Source organism: Atractosteus spatula, chromosome 17, assembly GCF_055471065.1.
Source record: "Atractosteus spatula isolate fAtrSpa1 chromosome 17, fAtrSpa1.hap1, whole genome shotgun sequence".
Taxonomy (NCBI): Eukaryota; Metazoa; Chordata; class Actinopteri; order Semionotiformes; family Lepisosteidae; genus Atractosteus; species Atractosteus spatula.
In genome coordinates, this window is record NC_142722.1 from 13,704,656 (window position 1) to 13,725,379 (window position 20,724).

The window sequence follows — 20,724 nt, forward strand, 5'->3', positions numbered from 1 at the left end:
CAAGACAGCACAATAATGTTTTATAGATCAGCTGCTGATCCATAGAGCTTTTTATGGAGAAAAAAAGGGGAAAGCTTTTCACACGATTTCAATCCAGACAGTCTACACTCTCCTCCACCCAGTTCATGAGTCTGTGAAAGTAACTAGTAAACCAAGCAGGAAACAAGTCCTTTTGATAGTAGCACCCAGGTGATGAGTGGGAGCTAAGTGGAACATCCAATAAAAATAGAGCTGTGCTGAGCTGCTTCCATTTTCTAAAGCCTTTTTACATTTTTTCTGCTCACTGGAAGGTTTGCTGATACCGTTCTCTGCATTTATCTGCTATTTAGCTGCACGTTCTTGGGATGCAACAATTGTAAAAAAACAATTAGTAACGACCTTTTCCTTATACAGCATTCTTTATTGTGTCTCAGATGGGTCAGTTAGGACGGGACCTGCAGACCAGAGGTGTCTGTGCATTTTGGAGAGGGGGGACAGAGTTTAAGTGTATTTTCATGAGTGCCAGAACCATATTCAAGCACTTAGAATGGAGATCCTGAAACAGCTGGTTTATCACACTTTAAAACACGTGGTGACTCTGGTGCAGCCAGTGAAGATTTGGTAGCTGGTAACCAGCGGAGTTTGATACCGCAGTGTGCAGAAGTTGTTCAAATCGCCTGCGAAAATATGCTTTGGATTTTTTAAAACCCATACTTTGACTTCTACATCTTGCTTTGTTAAGTGATCGCGTAAAATGTGTCGCCTGTGTCTAGTTGGAAACACAATTAACTTTATTGAAACCGTAAAGAGTTAAAGGCAGAGTTGCAGGGGGAAAAAGTGCAGAAAGACTCTCTCTCATACCCCAGGTTGCCATGGTGGGTGAGCCTTTCGAGTCTTGAGTGAGAGGCTGCGGGTTCGAGTCCCTGCCGCAGACACTGCTGTTGTAGCTTAATGAAGGACTGTACCCCCAGTTGCTCCAGTCTTTCCAGTTGTAGAAGTGGGGACCAGCTGGAGGGGTAACTCCCTGTCATTCCATCTGTGGCAAGGAGTGATCATGTGCCCTACTGCCTGTTCAACACTCCAGAAACTAAGGAGAGCTCTGGTATGGACTGTCATTATACAACTCCACTCCAACAACACAGGAAAAAATAACTGCTGGTCATGAGATTAATTTAGCTGCTGTAGAACAGGAAGCTGGTATAAATCTGGTGGTTTTGTGTCAGTGGGAGTGGGGGTCCAGCAGGTGAATGAGCTCTCTTTAGGATCGGGTACATTATTTCTCTCCCATTTCCCCGATCCAACAGGGTGGCACTGATCCCTGTCCAACTGAACTCCAGCGTGCAGGTGTGAAAGTCACCCACGTGAATAGGGTGTATTTGAATGGGTCTGGGGACTGCAGCGACATGGGAAGGGGCAATACACGTTAGGACCGACCGCATATGACCATTTCCAGTAAAACGACGCAAGAAGTGTAAATACCTCCTAATTACATTTCGCGAATCACAGCGCTGTCGCGTACTTTTGACCCCGGGTTTATAACTGCTTGGGTATCTGGAAAACAACTTCTCGGTAAAACCTCGCCGCCTGAGCTGTAACATAAGCAAAGCGAAGGCTGACACCCGGCGCATAACTCTAGCTGGCTGTAATAGCATGACAGCATGACATTTGCGTTCGCTAATCCCAGCAAATGACCCCCCCCCCCACACACACACACACACCATTCTAGGTTTGAAGGATGATAGGAGCTAAAGTCTTTAATCACCTCCAAGGCCAAAAACGGAGGCTATTCAGAGAAAAATGGCATACAAATTAAACTCCCCTGCCAAAGCATCTGAACTCGAGCTCCGTCGTTTCCCAAAACATATTTTTTTCGTCAGAAGCAGCACCTTGGAATTAAAACTGGAACCGAACCCCCCCCCCCCAGTTAAAATACATGCACATTTTGGCGCTGCCTGTAGATCTGCGAGTGGAGACATCTTATTGTGCCCCAGGGGAAGGCAGCGTGTGTGGATGTGTGGAGGAGGGGGGGGGGGTGGGAGTGCAAGACTTAACAAAACCGGACAAATCGCCAAGAGCCGGGATCCTATCACCCCCCCTTCCCTCCTCCGCCGAAAAGGTTAACGCAAACGCGTCTGCGTCACCGCTCCCGGATCCGAGGGGCCGGCGTGTGCTGGGGCGAAGCGTGGAGATCAGCTGATCGCAGCGAGTTTCAAAAAAAAAAGAAGAAGAAAAGGGGCCGGAGAGCGACGACTCGCACACACACAGAGAGAAAAAAAAAACCAGCCCCACCAGATTTCCGGACTCCCTCCATCCAATGAGCGCACTCCACATGCGGAGCAAGCGAGAAGGGCAGCAGCGAGTGAGGCACTTTCAATAAAACGCGAGTGGCGCTGGACGGGCTGAGCCACTGACGAGAGAGCGGCTGTAACACGGGCAGACGCGCACCCACGGCAGCCTTAGGATTGCACTCTCCATTAAAAAGCGTGTGTTTGCACGGAGGGCGACTGTTGCAGCCGGCTTCTCTGGGAATAAAGGAGACATCTTAACCAAAGTGGCCTGGGGAGGGGGATCGGTTTCTTTTTTTTTCTTTTTTTAAATTTTAAACGTGACCTAAGTCGGCAAAACGCACACAGAAAAAAAAAAACATTTTGGAAGAGAAGCCGAGGCTGGGGAGTCACACACGCATCATTTTTTCTTCGTTCTCAATAAGTGCCGGGATTTATACGTAAATTATATATATTATTATTTTTTCCCCCCCAACCACCGGACGTTTTCTTTATGTGAACGCCTAGTTTTATAGTATTTTACGCCTTTTGGTTTTGTTTTGTGTTTTTTTTTCCCTCGCGAAAGAGGGACGTGCGGCGAAATTGACACGGACGGAAAGGTGGCCGAGTCCACAAAGTAAAAAAAAAAGAAAGTGTCTTCACAGGGAGCATTTCCACCATGGAGAACGCGCACACAAAGACTGTGGAGGAGGTCTATAGCTATTTTAACGTCAATGAGAGCACAGGGCTGAGTTTGGATCAGGTGAAAAAGAATAAAGAAAAATGGGGACCGAACGGTAAGGGTTTCATTTCCAGACGTCTTTTATGCATACAAATATGTGTTAGGTTTTTTTTTTTGGGGGGGGTAGTGGTCTATGTTTACGCAGCGCAAGGCCCGTCTTATGCAGCCAGGTTATAGTACAGTAACCGGCATGCTCAAAAATGGATAGTGAAAATGGCTGACGTCATCATGTACAACCTCGTGGGTTTTTAATCCGTTTACCTTATCGGGGGAAAGGGGGGAAGCTCGCCATTAACCTTGCATGCGTGAGATAACCGAATCGGTGGGTGAAAATCGGAGATTTCGGAGGGGAGGGGGCTGTTCTGCGGCTGTCCCCCGGTTCCAGCGGGTTGGGGGGGTTGGGGGGAATAGCATAGCCGTCTCAGGGCCTCGGACGCGGCTTCCCGGCTCACGTTTCTCCCTCTCTCGTCTCAAGCCCGGTGGTCTATCGAAAGCGCAGGTGGGGTGGCATGGATGTGCCGGGTTAGGGGGGGCTGGATGCGAACAGCTCCGGCCGCCTCTCGGCTTCATTGCGCCGGCGGCGGCTGGGTTGCGGGCCGCCCGTGTGCGGCGCTTGTACCCATTTCGCCCCTGCGCATGACTCGGCTGAACCAGCCCTGTGCATTGCAACACCGCCGATTCGCCGTGTCCTCGGCGTGGACCCACTTCCTCGTAGCGACACGGGGCACGGCTCGGCACACGCCTGCCACTGCGGGTGCGGGGGGTCTTAATGCACAGCCGTCCTGGGTAGTGTTTCAGATGTCAACAAAACGCATATCTTATTAGCGTTGTTGTGTAAACGGAGATTTTGATCTTTTGTTGCCTGTGTAACTCTCTCTTCTTCCTCTCCCCCCCCCTCCTCCTCCCCGGTCTCTTTCTGGTTTGTTCCTTGGAAACACGCAACTACAGAACTGCCAGCCGAGGAAGGTAAGCAGCACCGCTGTTTTATTCATATTTTTTGAAATTTTTTTGGGGAGGGGCTCATTCCGTTTTATTCCACCACCACCACCACCACCCCCCCCCTCGCCCCACTCTGAATTTGTCTGTTTATTCTGTCCGCAGGAAAATCCTTATGGGAGCTCGTTGTCGAGCAGTTCGAAGATTTATTAGTCAGAATTCTTCTACTGGCAGCTTGTATATCCTTCGTAAGTATGCGCCTCGAAGCCTTCACCCAGTATCAAAAGGAGAGTCGTAATTCCATCCCAGTCTCTTACAATAAAAAAAATAAGGCACAGATCACCGACCTATCCTGGGTATTTTCACGATTCAGCCTCTCGGCATGCTGTTAAAACTTCCTTTGGCTGCTTTGCAGGTGTTTGACCTGAGCAGCCAGCTCTAAATGTTTCACTGTAAATGAATTAGGCCCAGAACTGGTGGACATCTTACTTTTTATGTTGAAGCAAATGCTGGCGTGCGTAATTTGCATGTATCTTGAGTGCAGTTTTATTTTTATGCTCTTTGCACCTTTTCCTCCTTGTGTAGGAACTCTAGAATTAGTCGAGGAGACAGTCCTTGTCTAGCTCTCGCTTATTAACTGCGCACGCTTCTTCCTGACAGATATTTGGGTATTCGGTTTAACCTCACTAGCTGGTTCTCGTCGTTTGCCGAAGGTAGAAAGGTAAAGTTCAGGATGGGCTCAGGTATGAATTGTGTAGTTTTGAGGAGTAGCCCAGGATAGGAGGCCAGTCCTTTTCAGGAATCCCCCCCCCCCCAGCAATGCTGGTCCCTACTTCTACAGCTGGGAGGACTGGAGCAACTGGGGTCAAGTACCTCACTCAGGTTGCACCAGCAGTGACTGCACACCCACTGTGCTACACTGCCCTAATGTACTAGTAATTTATTTATCACAGCCTTTCGCATGAGTCTGGAAGGATACTTACTGTGGAATTGAGGGATTTTGTTCTTTGCTGAAATTTATTCTTATTTGGAAACTTCTGTGGCAGTATGGATTTATTGCTTAAACATCAGCTGTTCCTTACGCAGTCAGAAATGCCCAAATATAGGCCTTAAAACTTTTAAGTCTAAATCTTCGCAAGTTACGTTGTCCCTGAGTGAACTTTAAACCTTTTTCCAGTGGTATGCCTACTGTAACACTGTAAACGTAATGTCACTCTAGAGAACCTGGTGCTATTAATGTGAGTTAGACCAGTTTCCAGTCGGGGTATTTAGATTCTAACCTAGTTTTTTAAACCGCCCACATCTGTGGCTGATAATATTCAAAGTACTTGGCTGAGGTGTGGGTTCAGTAGAATAGGCCAGGTTAGGTATAAGCAAGGGAGTGTAGCCATCATGGTGGCTGTTCACAGATTTGATCTTCAGGTATGACAGCTGAATTAGTAGTGTTAAATAAGTCCTCCGTATTAAAAAAAGTTACCAGGAAATACTTTCTTGGCTTAATGGACTTGACAAATCTCCTGATGATGCTTGTATTGTAATGTGACAAGTGGTCACTTCAAAATGTGAGGTTAATATAGATTTGCTTAGTTGGCCGAAAAATGAAAATCGCGCCCTTGTTTATTGGCATTGGGCGGAGTCAGTGGTTTATATTCAGGGATCGGCCGTCGTTGTCTGGTTTCTCTGTTTGGCGGAAATACCATTCCCACCTGCCGTCTTCATTCGTTTGTCAGTTTACTGAGGATACATGTCATTATAATCGTGAATGAATATAGTGACTGAACTTCACAGAGCGTGGGTCCCGGTAAACTGCAGCTTCGCCGGCTTGCTGCAGGTGTTCTCGCGAGGCTGGGCCTGGGCAGTGCCGGGGTGGGACCCCTGAGCGGCAGGTGTTAAGTGGACCAGGTGGTGGCGCTCTTCCATCTGGACCACAGCCTTCAAACTGGTGCACCAGGATGGTGACTGGGGACACTGATGGAGGGGTGGGATGCTTCGTGTGCTCTGGCATGAAAGCCTCTATGCAGATGTAAGGAGTTAGAAGTTAGGCATCCCATCACAAGGCCAGGGGGCTTGAAAACGAGTTTGGTTTCCCTGTGCAAGGAGGCTGTCGGAGTGGGCTTGTTGAACGAACTGGCGTCTAGCAGCACAGGTGCATAAATGTTTGCCTTGGTTACACTTGTACTGTCGGGTGTTGGCAAACGGCATTGATAAATCAGGAAGGCTAAAAATAATGGCCATACCAAGGAAGCCGGTGTTTTAATGACGGCAGCGAGGAGATTAGCAGAGCCTTCCGAGGACATGGGCGCAGATGTGTGTGCCCTGTTTGAAGCTGCTCTTGCAGATCCGACGGCTGACACCGCTGGGAAGAAGCCACGCTTCTGGGGAATGGCGACGACAGCGGGGAACGAGGATCAGGTTACCGGGGGCTGACATGAAGTGCAGGGGGCTGGCTGAGCTGCCGATTGGCTCGCGTTCATCTGCTGTGCTCTCGGTGCACTTGTGACGAGATCTCGCATTTTGTTGTAATTGCCTGGGGGTTGGGCCAGTTTCATCCAGGCCATGCTGTAATTCCCCCTGAATTGATGACAAGTCTAATGCAGGATGGGCTCACCGGAATGGGGTTTTAGTTGGCACATGCTGAGCCAGACAAAGAAGCAACAATGCACTTGGCTTATTACGTTATGTCTAACTGCACGTTTTTGTAAGGATCTCGAATGTAAAAGGTGATACCTGTATAAGCAGAACCTGAGGTATTGTCTTGTATTAATGGTTAAGTGTTTGTTGTGTAATATTAGGCTGATTGAACCTGAAACACTTGGACAGTCTAGTTATTGGATCTAAGGATTAGTAATCGGAAGAATAGCATGAAGATTTGAAAAATTATGTCAGTGGTGGTCTGTAAGATTGAAATGAAGGCATGCCTGAGTAACCTTGTTCTGTCCTTCGCTCTACTGGAAGAAAATAACTAATTGCATCCTAGAAGCAAAATAGGCTCTGGCAGAGAGAGACGTGCATCGATATATGAGAAGACGTATCGCATTTCTAGACAAAAAAGACGAAGGCCATGATTGTTAGCGAGTCGTGCAGTTGTAGAAATCTGGTGCCACATTGTGCTCTGCTTCTTGTATGGTTTTGGCATGGTACAAACGACTGAATTGGCATTTACCTTCCTAATAAATAAAGTTCAGGTGCTAATCGTGCAGGGCTCATTGGATAAAGCACAGATTACAGGGCCTCGCCATGAGAAACGGCTGACGCAGTTTGCATGACTGGCCCCGTGACAACCCGTCGATGTACGGTACATCTTGAGTGGTAGGTTTTGTACTCGGTTATCGTTGAGATCCTCTTATAGCTTTCCTCCACAGAGGGATGGTGTGGGAGCCGGGCCTGTTCTGTTGCGCAAAAGGGGGATCTTTGGCCACTGTTGGAAAATGGCATTCCAGTCATCTGGCATGCCCTCCCCTGCGATAGCGAGGTGGCAGTGTCTGCTCCTGACAGCTCTCTGAGTGATGAGGGGGGAGGAGGTGAGAGGGGGCACGCAGGTTGACCAAATTTGGGCACTGACCTTGGAAGGGAAGCGGAGCCACTCAGTGTTGGCCACTTCGTCTGCACTTGATGATTTACTGAACTTACGGTAGTTGAGCAGAACGCAGCCGTGTTCAGGCCCCAGTCCAAAATAAAATCCTATAGCGGCTTACAGGCGGGCACTGTGGTGCGTCTCAGTCTTGACTTCGTGGTGCAACACGGCCCCAGAAACAAGTTGAGTATAAGATGTTGTCCTGGCTCTTGCTGGGAAGGAGTGGCACGGTGATGATGTAAGACGGTGTTCAAGAAGACAAAGCCGAGTGGCAGAGAGAAGAAGCATTAAGATGAGAACTGGCGCGGAGGAAAGAGTTTCTGAACTCTTATTCATCTGTGGAAATGTTGCCTTTTGTAGTTGTAATGCCAGTTATGTATGTGTACTGACTGTATGGATGTGCATTGCCCTAGACTTCTCAGTTGGAAAATGGTTCATGTACAGTTAATTGTGAAGTCACCCTTTTTTTTTTGCCTCCAAAATCAGCCTCTGTCTTTTCAGACATGATTATAAATCTCAGATAGGACTTGAGCTAATAAATCCTGCTATTGTCTGTCATCCTGTGTTTCCTTTCAGGTAGCGTGCAGTCCTCCTCCATACAGTTGAAAAACAGCTCCCTGTTTACGTTTGAATGTACGGTTTTAAGAAAAATGTAAAAATATGTTGAGTAACCTTGGTCTGTTTAGACCAGGGATTCTTGATGTCCATTATATAATAAACTCGGAACGCAGATGTGGACACTGTTGAAGCAGCTCAGGGGATGTGTGGGTGGTTTTAAAGCACAAAGCAATAGAAGAGAGACTGTTGGACAGTTAATTTTATTAAATATTCATGCATACTGCATATTCACACATAGTGCATTTACTTAGAAAAGCAGTTTTTTCCCTTGCTGACGGAGTTGTTCATGCAGTGGCATGGCGCCAGGGTTCGGGAATCAGAGTTTTCGGCATTCCTGATGTTTTGATCCAGAGATGATAAAACGGATTGCTTTTACTTCCCACACTAAACGGGAAAGAGTGGCCAGATCTCTGGAATCCGGAACTTGGTGGGGGAAAGAGAGAATGGTCTGTGGAGGATGTCGTGACAGAGTGTTGAGAAAGTTTAGTGCAGGGTATCTGTTGAAGAATGCAGAACCCTTTCAGGTGAAGAGGGTGGGTACCTGGCTGTTTTTGTCTACTGGACTCTTTAATGGTCTAGCTGTAAAGTCAGCTCCTTCAGCTGCTTCCCATTAGCTGCTTTCGGGCCTTATAATTGTGCGGAGGGTATAGATTTATCTTGCTGCTGAAAAAGGTTCAGCCAGTCTGGCAATTCAGCTAGATGGCTTAAATGGTTTAGGATTTGTTCTCACTAAGTTTTTTAGTTTTGAGTAACAGCTGGGTTTTCATGGGCAGCGTAGGAAAGGATTTTCCTTGTGTGCACAGCAGTGCTTTTCATAGAAACGTCTAGCATGTGTTGTGCCAAGCTTTTGGGTTCCCATACTTGAAACAACTGGGCTTCCTGTGCTGTTTTTGTCCTGCTAGAGTGTGGCATGGAAAGGCCAGTTAAAACAGCTGTTAATCAGGTGTGCCTATATTTGACTGTTGGCATAGTGGATGTTTTGCATTTCTGAATTGCTGTCGCAGAAGGTGTCTAATTAAAAAGCGACGCCCTTTACTAATTTAATTAGGTGAGCTGTTTCTTAACAGTGGTCGGCCAGGTGGATCTCTAACCTGGTCTTTGTTTGCTGTTTGTTCCCCTGTTTTAGTGTTTTGTTTGCAAGTCTGTAGAAACCTTCCCTGTGGAGAATAGTTTTCCTGTACCCAGTGTGTGGTTGAGTAGAATTTCAGACTGAACACACAACCCAGAGTGTTGACTGGAAACCCCGACAGGTTGGAGAATCAAAGATTTCGGGTGAAAAGGTGATTAAAGCGCAAGGAGACAGAAGTGTATTTTCAAATAGTGTTCAGTTTTTGGAAAGATGAACATTATCTCGAATGAATGTAATTAAGGTGTGGAATGGCACTGTATGAAACTACTGTGAAAAGTTGGGTTTTGAGGATTTGAAGTGTTCTTCTAGAATGAAATTGGGCTGTATTAGGAATGTGTGTATTCCCAGCCTTTTAACTTTATAAAACCTTATTTCTGTGATAACAATTAGCTATTAGTACTTTACAGTTACTACTGTTACGAATGATATGACTATGCATCATTCTGGATGTTAGAAGTTTAGTCAAGAGTAACATCGGGGCTTTACAGATTAATCAAGGCAAGTTTTTTCAGTTATTTATTGACGATGCTGGAACCTGGAGCTAGCGGGTTAGCTATATGCCAGTTACTGCTGTTGGCCTGCTAACAATAGCTTTAAATCCTGAAAGACCAAGTCATAAAATTAATTAAGATTCGTTACTAAGACCTTAGGAAGCTCCTTATAGTTCATTGGAGCTTTACTATAATCATTGTGCTTTTGTACTTTATAGGAAAAAATGTGCAGATATTAATGCACAGCCAGCTCTGTTGTGAAATGGTGAAAAATATTGACAGATAGCTGTTTTTTTCATATCATGTTTTTGAAGTATTATAGATATCATGCCTTAGCAGAGTCCCCTTGTTTGCTAGAAGTTACAGGTAGTTGGGAAGCTCGGGTTAGACAGAGTATCCTGCAAATGGGCATTTGGTTGGGAATGTGATGGTCTAAACTACCCAAGTGTTCATATATTCACAGGCCGAAAACTCAGGAAGCATGATGGGCCTTTACAAGGAGCAAGAACAGTGCTCCAAGGACAGGAATGGGGCATGTAGGGCATGTGTTCTTTTTAAACCGTATTTATAGCCCAGCCTTGTCCTGGTCGTGTGTCAGGCCTGTGATTGCTGCCGATCCACAAGTTCCACTGGTGTCCCGCAGGATTGAGACTGGGGGGCTGTTCTGGTCAGGAAAGGTGCTCGAGGTGTCTCTGGAGCTGCTCAAGCTAGCCATACATCAGCATCATCGTCGGCTGTGGCAGAATGTCTTATTCAGTAGAATACAGTTTTCCTGTATTTTAAGTGCATGTCCTTATGCATTTTCACGATAAATTTGTATGGTAAAACTCCAGTCTGTGTAAAGTACAATGCTTATGCACATTTATGGCACTTGAAGACGAGTAGCTTTTAAAGGGGCAGTGGAATATGCAGGAGTTCTTGTTAAGAGCATCATCCTACTGGCAGTGCTGTGACATTGGAGTGAGTAGGTTGTGGGCTCTGTTCTGTTTTGCCTTTGTCTCTTGATTTCTGGAGTGGCCATTAGGACACGGCAACATCCTAGGCATCCGGTTTGTGGATTGGATGGAATTGGAGGAGATCAGCCTGCTGTCCTTGAAGCTGACTGAGATTTATCCTTGGATACTGATTATGCTCAGTCACCCAGTCTTTTTGTTGATGCCAAAAAATGGTATTTTAAGGACGTCAGTATTGTTGGCAACATAGGAGGAGCACGATGATTCATTTGTGCATAGGACTTCCTAGGGATTCTTTGGTTGAATTTCTGCCTTGAGTTCATTGACAGCTGGTGCAGTGATGCAGATCTCCAGTCATCAGACCCTTTTTAGGAGCTCGTCTGCCATCGTGTCTTCAAGGAGGACAAGCCGCTGAAGGGAGGTGTTTATGAATGCGTCAGTGCTTCTTGGGCCCCTTTGTGTTTCTGGAGCATATTTACAACAGCCTTGTATAAGAAGGCTTCAGTAGCAGTCGGTGAGAGTAAAACAAGACTGTAAAATGTATTGTGGAAGGAATAGATGCTAATGGGAAGGTAACTAGAGTCCGTGCTCAGGTTTGAGACTTGGGAAGGGACCTCGAATTAAAGCATATTTAATTAGAGATGTATATAATCTCAGTACTGGGCAAGCTTGGGGAAAATTTAATTAAAATCCTTCTGTTAATGTCTGTGCCATTATTTTCAATTGTTTGTTTTGCACCCGCAGTTATGGAATTCCCTGTTGTAGAATAGGGAGCCCCAGTGCTAAACGTCTTGACCTATGGACCGGGGACATAGACTGCCTCTGTAACGTGCATTGTCATCTTTCTATAATAACACTAATAACACTATTAACACACAGGGAGCAGAATGAAGCATCCTAATGGAAGGCTCACGCAGCTGAAGACACCTGCAGAGTCCCTGTTAAGCCAGCAGTGTTTGCCTTGGCTAGCTGCTGTTTTAGGGACCCAAGTCAACAAAAGGTTATCAAGACCTGAACTCGTGATCTCTGCTCCAAGTCAAGACCTTTCACTTGTCGTGCCCCTTGGAAGTCATTTTGGCAAAACATTTCATTCTTTCCAGAATGTTGTTTTTTTCCCCCATTTTCATTCATACTTCCTCTTTTTCCATTGATGTTTTTGTTGTTATTTTGGCTGATGGCACTGTGGATAAAGAAGAACTAAGACCTTTAGAGAAACTGCCAATTAAGAGCTATAGAGCTTTCTGAACTTTGAAAAACACTCCTTGATAATGAGCTAAGGGTTCTCACTAGTGATTTCAGCCTCTGGTTTTTCCATTTATTAAATACAATTATGGAAGTTTCACATTGCTGAATTTCATTTTTGCCTGAAAAGAGGTGTCCGTCACGCCTCTGAAAAGTAGAAGTTAAATTTGAGTCATTCAATAGAAAGTTCCGTTTGATCCTGATCTCTATGGTTTTATTTTACATAATGGCTTCAGAAATAGTTTTCAATAAATGTTAGGTAAATATTTTGAAATTTAAGAGGTCTGTAGCAGAATGTAGTTGTAGTTTCTGTTTTAAAAGGATCTCTCTTTCTTTTTAGGTGCTAGCCTGGTTTGAAGAGGGAGAGGAAACAATCACAGCATTCGTGGAGCCTTTTGTGATCCTACTTATTTTAATAGCCAATGCCATTGTGGGAGTGTGGCAGGTAAGACAATCAATAACTCTCCAGGCAGGGGTGGGTGCTTTCTGTTGCTATATTGGGTGGGATCTTCAAATGTAAATGGAGAGTCGGAGACTTTGTACCACTTTCATCAACAGTGTTATGGGTTTTCTGCCTGTTTTCATCCCTTTTCTTTCAGGTTGTACACTATGGAAGTTCTCATTTTGAATATGTGTGTAATAAGAATGTGTATTTATACAGATGGTGCTCTTATAGTTATGACAGGCCCTTCATCTTATAAATTAATCTCCTGCTGTTGTTAGTAATGGGAATGGCACATCGTAAACGTGAGCAAAATAAAATGCAAAGAAAAGGCTACGCTGTGTTTAACCCAATCGCGCAGAGCTTCCCTTTGTTTCAAATCAAATATATGTAAACAAAATGGGTTTAGCTGTACTCCAGACTTGTTGGTTAGGCAACGCCACCTTGTGACCATATGTGTCCTGCTTGAGGGCCAATGTGAGAATGCATTCCATTACCATGAAGCCAGGTCCACTCTCGATGGCATTTTGATCTTTGCAGGAAGTGTGAAACGGGCATCTTTCTGGCACTAGATTAACTGTGCTTGAACGCATCATATGTTTGCACCACAGCTGGGATATGACTGTCATCCATGAAACACAGTGTGTCTACAGAGAGCTACAAATGTTCCCTGGTCTTGTGATGCAGTAGTCTTGCCTAATAATTTTAGGGTGTATTTTGAATAACGAGTCCAATTGGGTAATTTTCAAACCACTGCTTTACACTGATCCCCTATCCTTTAGCAGCACTCAAGAATTAGATTCCTCTGCAATCTAGGAAGCCTTCTGGGCCCATCTGGAAAGATCAGTTTCTTGACTGAGCATGTTGATGAAGATGGATTGTTATGCTGCTTATTGGCAACCAAGCGAATCAGATGATCATTGTGATCTCCTCATAGTTGGTGCTGTTCGTATCTTCATACACTCCCCATTAACCCCTCTTGAAATCTGTAACAGTCCATGGGAGCTACAGGGGTAAGGACTGAATGGAAAAACGCAAGAGTACCCACGGGTATTAACTGTAGTGTTTGATGAAAGCATTGCAGCAGCTGAATTCAGGTTTGATACTTTTTTGGAATGAGATGGAGCATTGCAGGCTTTAGTGTTTTACAATAAGGGGAAGAAGAGACACAGGTCGATAGTTAAGAAAGGGATGAGGGACTATGGGTGGGGTTTGTATGAAAAGTCTGGGACCAGGGAGGTGTTGAGGAGAGAGGAAATAAGGGGATTAGAAGCAGGAAGAGGTGAGATGAGAGAGAGAGAGGGCTCTGATTATGACTAATGAGTAAGGAAGAGATGACTGAAGAGAAGGGGTAAATGAGATCTGATCCAAGGCAGAGGGCAATCTAAACTGGGTGTGATTGAGTGGGCAGGCTGGGAAATGAGTGGACAGGGAGTAGGGCAGAATCTACATGGGTTCGAGAATAAATCAGTAGGTGGAGGTTGTGGCAGAAGTTGGCTGTGGGCCTGAGAGAGACATTCAAAGCGTAAAAATTCAGAGACTACTGTTCACCTGCAGCAGGGAATATCGGTAAAAAAAAACGCTTGCATTGTTCACAAAACAGACCTGCTGCTCAAGTCGTTCAAAAGGATTTTCAAAACCAAGGTGAGACGAAAATAGGAAGCAATGCTTAGTTAATAAACATGTTCTTCCCAGTGCTGAAAATATCTATCCCTAACTTTTTACCTCCTCGTTTTCAGCTGCTTCAGCAGCAGTAGGTTTATGTAGTTGCTAGAACTGATCTCCACAGAAGGACGTTGCAATGTCATATCACAGTTTTTTTTCCCCGGTTTCCCTGAAATAGTCTTCAGAGCCTCAATGGGGAAGGCAAGAAAAAAAAGACTTCTGAAAATAGAACTTAGAATTGGGTCATTGAGGCATTTTAGAATCTTTAGATGGGTTGCTATGAAACCAAATTCCAGCAAGGTTTTTTTCTTAAAATTATAGCTGATTTTAACCTCTGTTTGGAAAGCAGCTACTAATGATTCATGTGCACTGAATGTCTTGCAAGACCAATAGTCTTTCTGTAGTTTTTCAACCTATCCCATACTTGAAGGTTTATGTCCTCAGCTGTATTTTTTATTTGGCAAATCAAATTTAAAGTCCGGTGATTTGTCTTAAGCTTTGTTTAGGTTTATTTAGATTCGTAGCCTAAAATAAATGCATCTCTGGAATGCTGTAGTGGAGGAGGCCCAGTCCTTGTACTAGCACAGGATCCTCTTGCAGTTCATCCTTTGCATCCCTTTCTACTGCTGAATTACTGTACAAACCGTCCCTTCTCTGTCTTCTGGATGAAACGCAGCAGGGCTTAAACATAAGCTTTAAAGCTCATTAATATCCCACTTTGCCAAGCTCATTGAAAACGGGCTTTTGCCATTGATAGGAAGGTTTGTTTCATGAAACCAAAGCCAGTAAGGATCCCTTTGATTAGGACTGGAGCTGCAGCTAATCTGCTTGTTTTAGTGTTTGAAATGTGATTGCGGGCCGAGGAGCGTTCTTATCGCTTACTCTTTCTGTGCAAAAGATCTTGAGAAGTAGCTGCTGAACAAGCATCTCCAGCAGTCACCTCCCCCATACAACCCCCAGGTCAAGCTGGAGGGCTGCTGCTTTTTAGGTTTCCTCCTAAAAACCTTGAGAGCTTGTGATCTCTCCCCTCCGGGTGTTGGGTGTGATTATCGGAGCCTGCGACTTGGAACAGTTTGTAACCACTTGAAAACGGAGGGGCAGAGTTCTCCCAATCACCAGTGATGCTCTATGCTTTGCTTCCTATTGCAGTTTTTCACCAGGCGGGTTCTCCTTTTGTCCCATCGCATTTTGATCAGGGTGCCTTTATCCTCCAGCCGTGTGACAGTGCAAAGTCAATGCTGGTGTATCAAAGCATAAGGTGGCTTTTGATTTGTGAGACCGTACTTGCCCCTGTACAAAATGTTTTTCATTCTTCTAGGCATTAGCAGATGCGCAGCTTTTCTGCCTATTGTCAAAGCCACAGAGAAACAAAGGTCATCCTTTAATGCCTCCGCAGTTTTTAGTTAATGGCACCTTAAGTTGCGATGGAATGAGAGAAGGCATCTTGCTCCCCAGCGCTGTTTTTCCAGCCACGATTCAGACTCTTCTGTGACTTCTGATCGTTGGAAGGCTTGGCTCTAGCGCAAGTGAGGCCTGGTGCCTCTGGCCTGGCCTTCCTCAAAGCCTCCTGGAGGGACTCCAGCGGAGGATGCAGGGGAGATTTGTGGTCGCAATAAATCTCGTCTCTCAGAGGTTTTCTGCTTTCAAGATGGAGTGACCTCTCGTGGACCCTTTGTCAAGCAGGAAATCGGGGAAAGGTCGCTCTCCCTAGGGCCCGTGTTACATGACGCAAGACGAGAGGAGCTGAGGGCGTTTTTTGTGAATGAGGAGATCGGATTGGCCACGTCTCTTGTGTGGCAGTCGTTGCGGGTCTCCTTTTAAAACCGGCGCTCAAGACCCTGGGTTTGTGAAAGTGAGGGTCCTGGCAGCGCACAGCTTGTTTTTTATTCTGCTGTGCGCTGAAGCCTGCCAGCTGTGTACTCCGGGGGTGCTGATCTTGGCGTGTTACCCAGGAAGTGGACCATGCCATCCTGTCCGGGGCGTGTGAATGGTCTTGTCGCAATCAATCCACACGTTTGCCGAAAAGAGCCAGTGAAGTACTTCCCTGTACAGGGACAGATAACCCAAGAGTGATGGAAGGTTTCCTCCTTTGAACTGACTGGCTATTTAAAGAGAGTTTCCTGAGAGAAAGATTTTACAACCTTCACCTGGGGGAATACCATCTAAGATAGTCTTTTGCACCTTCTGTAAAACATACTTTTTATCTGACTCTTCACATTGTGCAGATTTTCTTAGATGTATGCCACTAGTTCTGATGCACAACATATTTTTAGAACGTTGCAGTACATATTTTGTTTGACCTTATTTAACTTTTCTTTAAAGAATTCTATAGTTGTGTGCTTTGGTAAAACTGTGAATGAGACCTACTTTCCACGGTACTGTGAAAATATTTTATGCTGTAGCCAACTGTTGGCATATGAACAGAGTGCCGAGTATATTAACCGAGTACAGCAGTAGTCAAAACGATGACATGCTTTTACCATGTGTTTGGAGCTTGAGACCACTCGGCATTGGATAATTCTATAGCATACTTCAAGAGGTGGCAACTTTGTTTTATAACTGAGGACCAATTTCACCTGTACCAGGTTATGTTGTGGTTGAGGGAAGGTTACCATCCTTTCACCATGCCCCTTACCACCACTTTTCCACCCAATAGCAATTTAATATTTAATATTTGGAGGAATGCATGTTAGTTCAGATTGGCTTGATGTCCCTTGTGGTAGGTTTAGGTGATATGTTGGCATCGATGTTCCAGTCCGACGCCCCTTTTGTGAGTTTCTTGTCCTGCTGTTGCAATGAGAGACGCCAAGCCCTGGGTTCAGAGTTCAGCTGTGCGCCCCCGACCTCCGCACTTGTGTTCAGCAGGAAGTCGCTCCCCTGCCGGTGTCTGTCCTTCTAGGCAGCTGCGCGTCCACAGCACAAGCTGACGCCCCAGTGGACTTTACCCCTTGGTGCTTGGCGGTCAGGAGGGAGGGGCAGCTTCAAAGTCAGCGGGCTGAGAACACTGTAAAGGGAGCTGTTGCAAAGGCGTTGCTCTCGCCTGACTTCTGCAGCGTCTTAATTTCCAAACGCACGCAGCGTTAAAGAGAGCATGGAGCTGGGGCACTGCTGTTTGTACCGTTCTGAGGAACGTCAAGGGGCAGGTTCTCCCTGTTGTCCGTGTCTTACAGCAGTTGGCCTTGTACAGCAAGAGGCCAGAAGTAATGATCGGAATCTGCATTTATGTTGAAAAGAATAGCATCATCGCAGGTAGTTTTGCCCTCTTTTCTTCACATCATGTGCTGCCCAAGTCTCTCCCTTTAAGGCTTGGAAGCATTATTTCAAAATAGTTTTCACATTTTTCCTTTCATTTGCCAGGGTTATTTTTGAAACTAGAAAGTACTGAATGTCGCCGTGATAGTCGTCCATCTCTAAATCCTCTTTGGCTCCTATCCATCGCCTCCCCTGTGAGAGCTGCCAGAGTTCAGTGGCGGCGGGAGGGAGGGTGTGCTCTGTGGTGAGGTGATTTTGAAAAGGCTACGTCCACATCAAGACTTAAAATGTTCTGCCGTATGTGATGTCTCTTCCTTCAGCTATTTGTGGACATCCTGATAAGCCCGTTTTGCTCAGACTAGCCGATTCAAGCTTCTCGTTTGTATCCAAACCACGAGAATTGCAGTACGTGAGTCGGGTAAGAGCAGGGTTTTTCGATGGTGCACCTTCAACACAACGCGTTTGGCATGGTAAATGGGACTTGTAAGCGGAGCATTGTGGGACAGAACATTAAGGCAGGGATAGTGAGGTGACCCTTAGGGTGCTATGGAAGTTATTTCAGTCCGAGGTTTTTCCATGCTTTTACCCATGGGTGGGTTTTTGGTCATCCACTCGCCAGAAGGTAACTTTTACCTATGAAAACTATCATTAACGTTTGATGCTATGATGTAAAAATCTCTTAACATTGGGGATGTTGGGTAGATGCCATCTTGTGAACCGCGCTGTGATAGCCTTTGTTTTAATCATGGCAGGCCAACACTAGCTTTCAGAAGGTCTTTCACTGTGACTGGCTTTTCTGGACTTCAGCGATGACTCTCGGCCCCATCTGGCACCTTTGTGCAGCTTTCCCACAATCCCCTGATGCTCCTCTGGCTGAGAAAGGAAGCTTCCAGGAGGTCGCAGGCATCTCAGTGACCTGACCTATTTAGAAAGCCAAGAGGCAGCCAGGCTGTAGCAGTGTGGCTGAGCGTGCCTCATGCTCTTCCCTCTGGTTGAGCATGTGATGCCCTCAGATTTTACCCAGCAGATGGTGGACTTGATGGCTCATTATGTACAAACAGTGGCCGTTGTTTGACCTGAAGGTGTCAGAAATTGACTTCTCTCCCTGTCAGCTGTTTTCTTTTTAATGATCTGTATGCGTTTCTGAAAGCAAGAATTAAGAATGCTAACAATGAGTTCAAATGCATTAAACTATTTTCAGAATGAAAGTTGAAACCCCTGTGTGTCTGTACTGTGTACAGATGTATTTATATACATATCCGTGCAAAGTCTGTGATTTTCTGTTAAGGTAGTGATATTGAATTTAAATTCACTTGAAACGTCTTTGCTAAACCTTTTCCATTTTCCTTTTTATTTTTTCTTGAAATGGCAGGACGGATAATTTGCAGAGAAGCTTAGTGCAGCAGGAGGTTGTTTTTTTAGAGCTTGGCATGCTTGCATGTATTATTGCTTTCTGCTTCACCAGCAACAATCGGCCTGATTTCCACTTTCTGTACTTCCGTTGTATTCAGGGAAGCAAGCTTGATGTGTGCAGCCCCAGGGTTTTGTCCTAAAGATGAGTCTGCAGCTTGTAAGACATCAAGTAGATGGCTCTCCATGCGCTGATGCAGTGACAGTCTTGGTTATTAACCCTATTCGGCTTTAGCTGCCAGTGGCAGTCCGTGACCGTGCACTTTGGGGTTCAAAGCTGGTTTTCTCTCTCGCTCCACAGGAACGGAATGCTGAAAATGCCATCGAAGCCCTCAAAGAGTACGAGCCGGAGATGGGCAAAGTGTACCGGCAGGACCGGAAGAGCGTCCAGCGGATCAAAGCCCGGGATATCGTCCCTGGCGATATCGTGGAAGTAGCAGGTTGGGGCGTCGTCGTCTTCGCCAATCTCAAACGTACCATTTTTGTCGTCCCTTTTATGCTCCTTCTCAGGGCTCGCCTTCCTCTCCACTGGGGCGTTTTGCTCCTCCAGGCCTTGAATGTGCCTTAATTCCAGCTGATTGTGAAAGTGAAGAGGCCTGAAACACGTTAACCAAGGCGTCCATCAGTAATGGCAGAAAGCAGCCTGCGTAGTGTAATAGAGTAGTCTTGAGAATGTGGGGGGTCCGCAGTCAGCTGGGCAGCTGTCGAGTGGGCCGTCCAGTCTGGAGTCCAGAAGCACGTTCCGTCCCGATGGAGGAGGTCCTCGCTCATGAAAGTGGGCTGTTTTGGCTCGTTGGTTTCCTTTCCCCTTGGAGATCCAGCTCTTTTGCCCCGCCCCCTGCAGGTTTTGAGTGGAGTTGTCATTCGGAGGTTTTGAGTGGAGGCTTCGTCATTGCTGTACAGGTACTTGACTGAAGCTCGGAAAACCCTTCCGGAGGTCTGAGCGCCCCTGCCCGCCTGTAGTAGACTTGTCATCTGGGCGGGCGGCTTGATGAGCGGAGCTGGAAGCACGCCGCTCTGCGAGAGTCACCTTGGAGACGAGGGGGCGTGAGGGGTGTGGAGCTCTATGAAGTTTTGTACTGTGCTGGGTTTGCCTTAATCTGTGTGAATGTACACTGCACCCCTTCTCTCTAGGGGTTTTTCTAATGCCGGCTAGTGAGAAGGTGAGATTGTTCTGAAGGGTTTTTTTCCATCTGTCGGAAGTGCAGTGAAGTAGTGCTGCTCCTCCTTGTCCTCTCGGATAAATCATTTTCCCTTCTCACGAGCTCATTCCAGGCTGGTTTTGTTTGGTACCTAGGCAAGGGAAAGTTTCCTTTAGTTTACCAGTATGTTAGGATTCGTAAAATAAGCTTTGATCACTGAATTTGAGCAAAAATAAGTTTAAATAAAATATTGCACAGTAAATATTTACAGAAAGAGAACTTTCAGATACACTTTTATTGCAATTTACAAATTTATTTTCAAAGACCTTAGAATTCAGATTTGTGAGGTTTTTGGGGGAATTTTGAATTGACCTGCTTTTGACCTTGGAGTTGTATTGGCTTTTCAGAGCATGGTACACTGACTCCCTTAATTAATTATGACTGATAAGTGTGCATGCCTTATAATGGGCTTCTGAGAGAAAACAATGGAAAGCGCAGGTCACTAGTGCCATTACTTAATTGACTAGGTGTGTTCCTATGGGCTATTTCCATTTATTTCTAGAATGCAAATATTTGGAAGAACTGGTTGCCTATAATCCAGTTGTATTGATGTATGATGGCTGTAGAATGCAGTGAAACAGTTTTAATTTTAACCACGTAAGAATACTGTTGACATTTTGTTCAGCAGCTGGAGAGAAGTGTGTGTTGAACTGGCTGTGGGGCCAGTGATCAGAGTCAGCTGTAAAGTGCTCTGGGCTCGATGAGCCTGAGAGCTCCATGCATGTGAAGGGAAATTTTTGAATCAGTAGATTTTTTTGGTGCTTTTACAATTGCCCAGTGGTAAGGCTTAAGGAACATCAAGAATAAACTCGGAAAATGGAGAAT

General features: G+C 45.7%; 1 protein-coding gene across 1 annotated transcript in view; it reads left to right on the forward strand.

Annotated features, from left to right (window-relative positions):
* Positions 1-2,342: 2,342 nt before the first annotated feature.
* The window catches only part of LOC148819178 (sarcoplasmic/endoplasmic reticulum calcium ATPase 2a), a 46,510-nt gene continuing 28,128 nt past the window's right edge, over positions 2,343-20,724 (forward strand). The window contains exons 1-5 of the mRNA XM_088936117.1: positions 2,343-3,040; positions 3,934-3,951; positions 4,087-4,169; positions 12,269-12,373; positions 18,999-19,137. Of these exons, the coding sequence (XP_088792243.1) occupies positions 2,923-3,040; positions 3,934-3,951; positions 4,087-4,169; positions 12,269-12,373; positions 18,999-19,137 (463 nt within the window). The 5' untranslated portion in view covers positions 2,343-2,922. The remainder of the gene's footprint in view (positions 3,041-3,933; positions 3,952-4,086; positions 4,170-12,268; positions 12,374-18,998; positions 19,138-20,724) is intronic.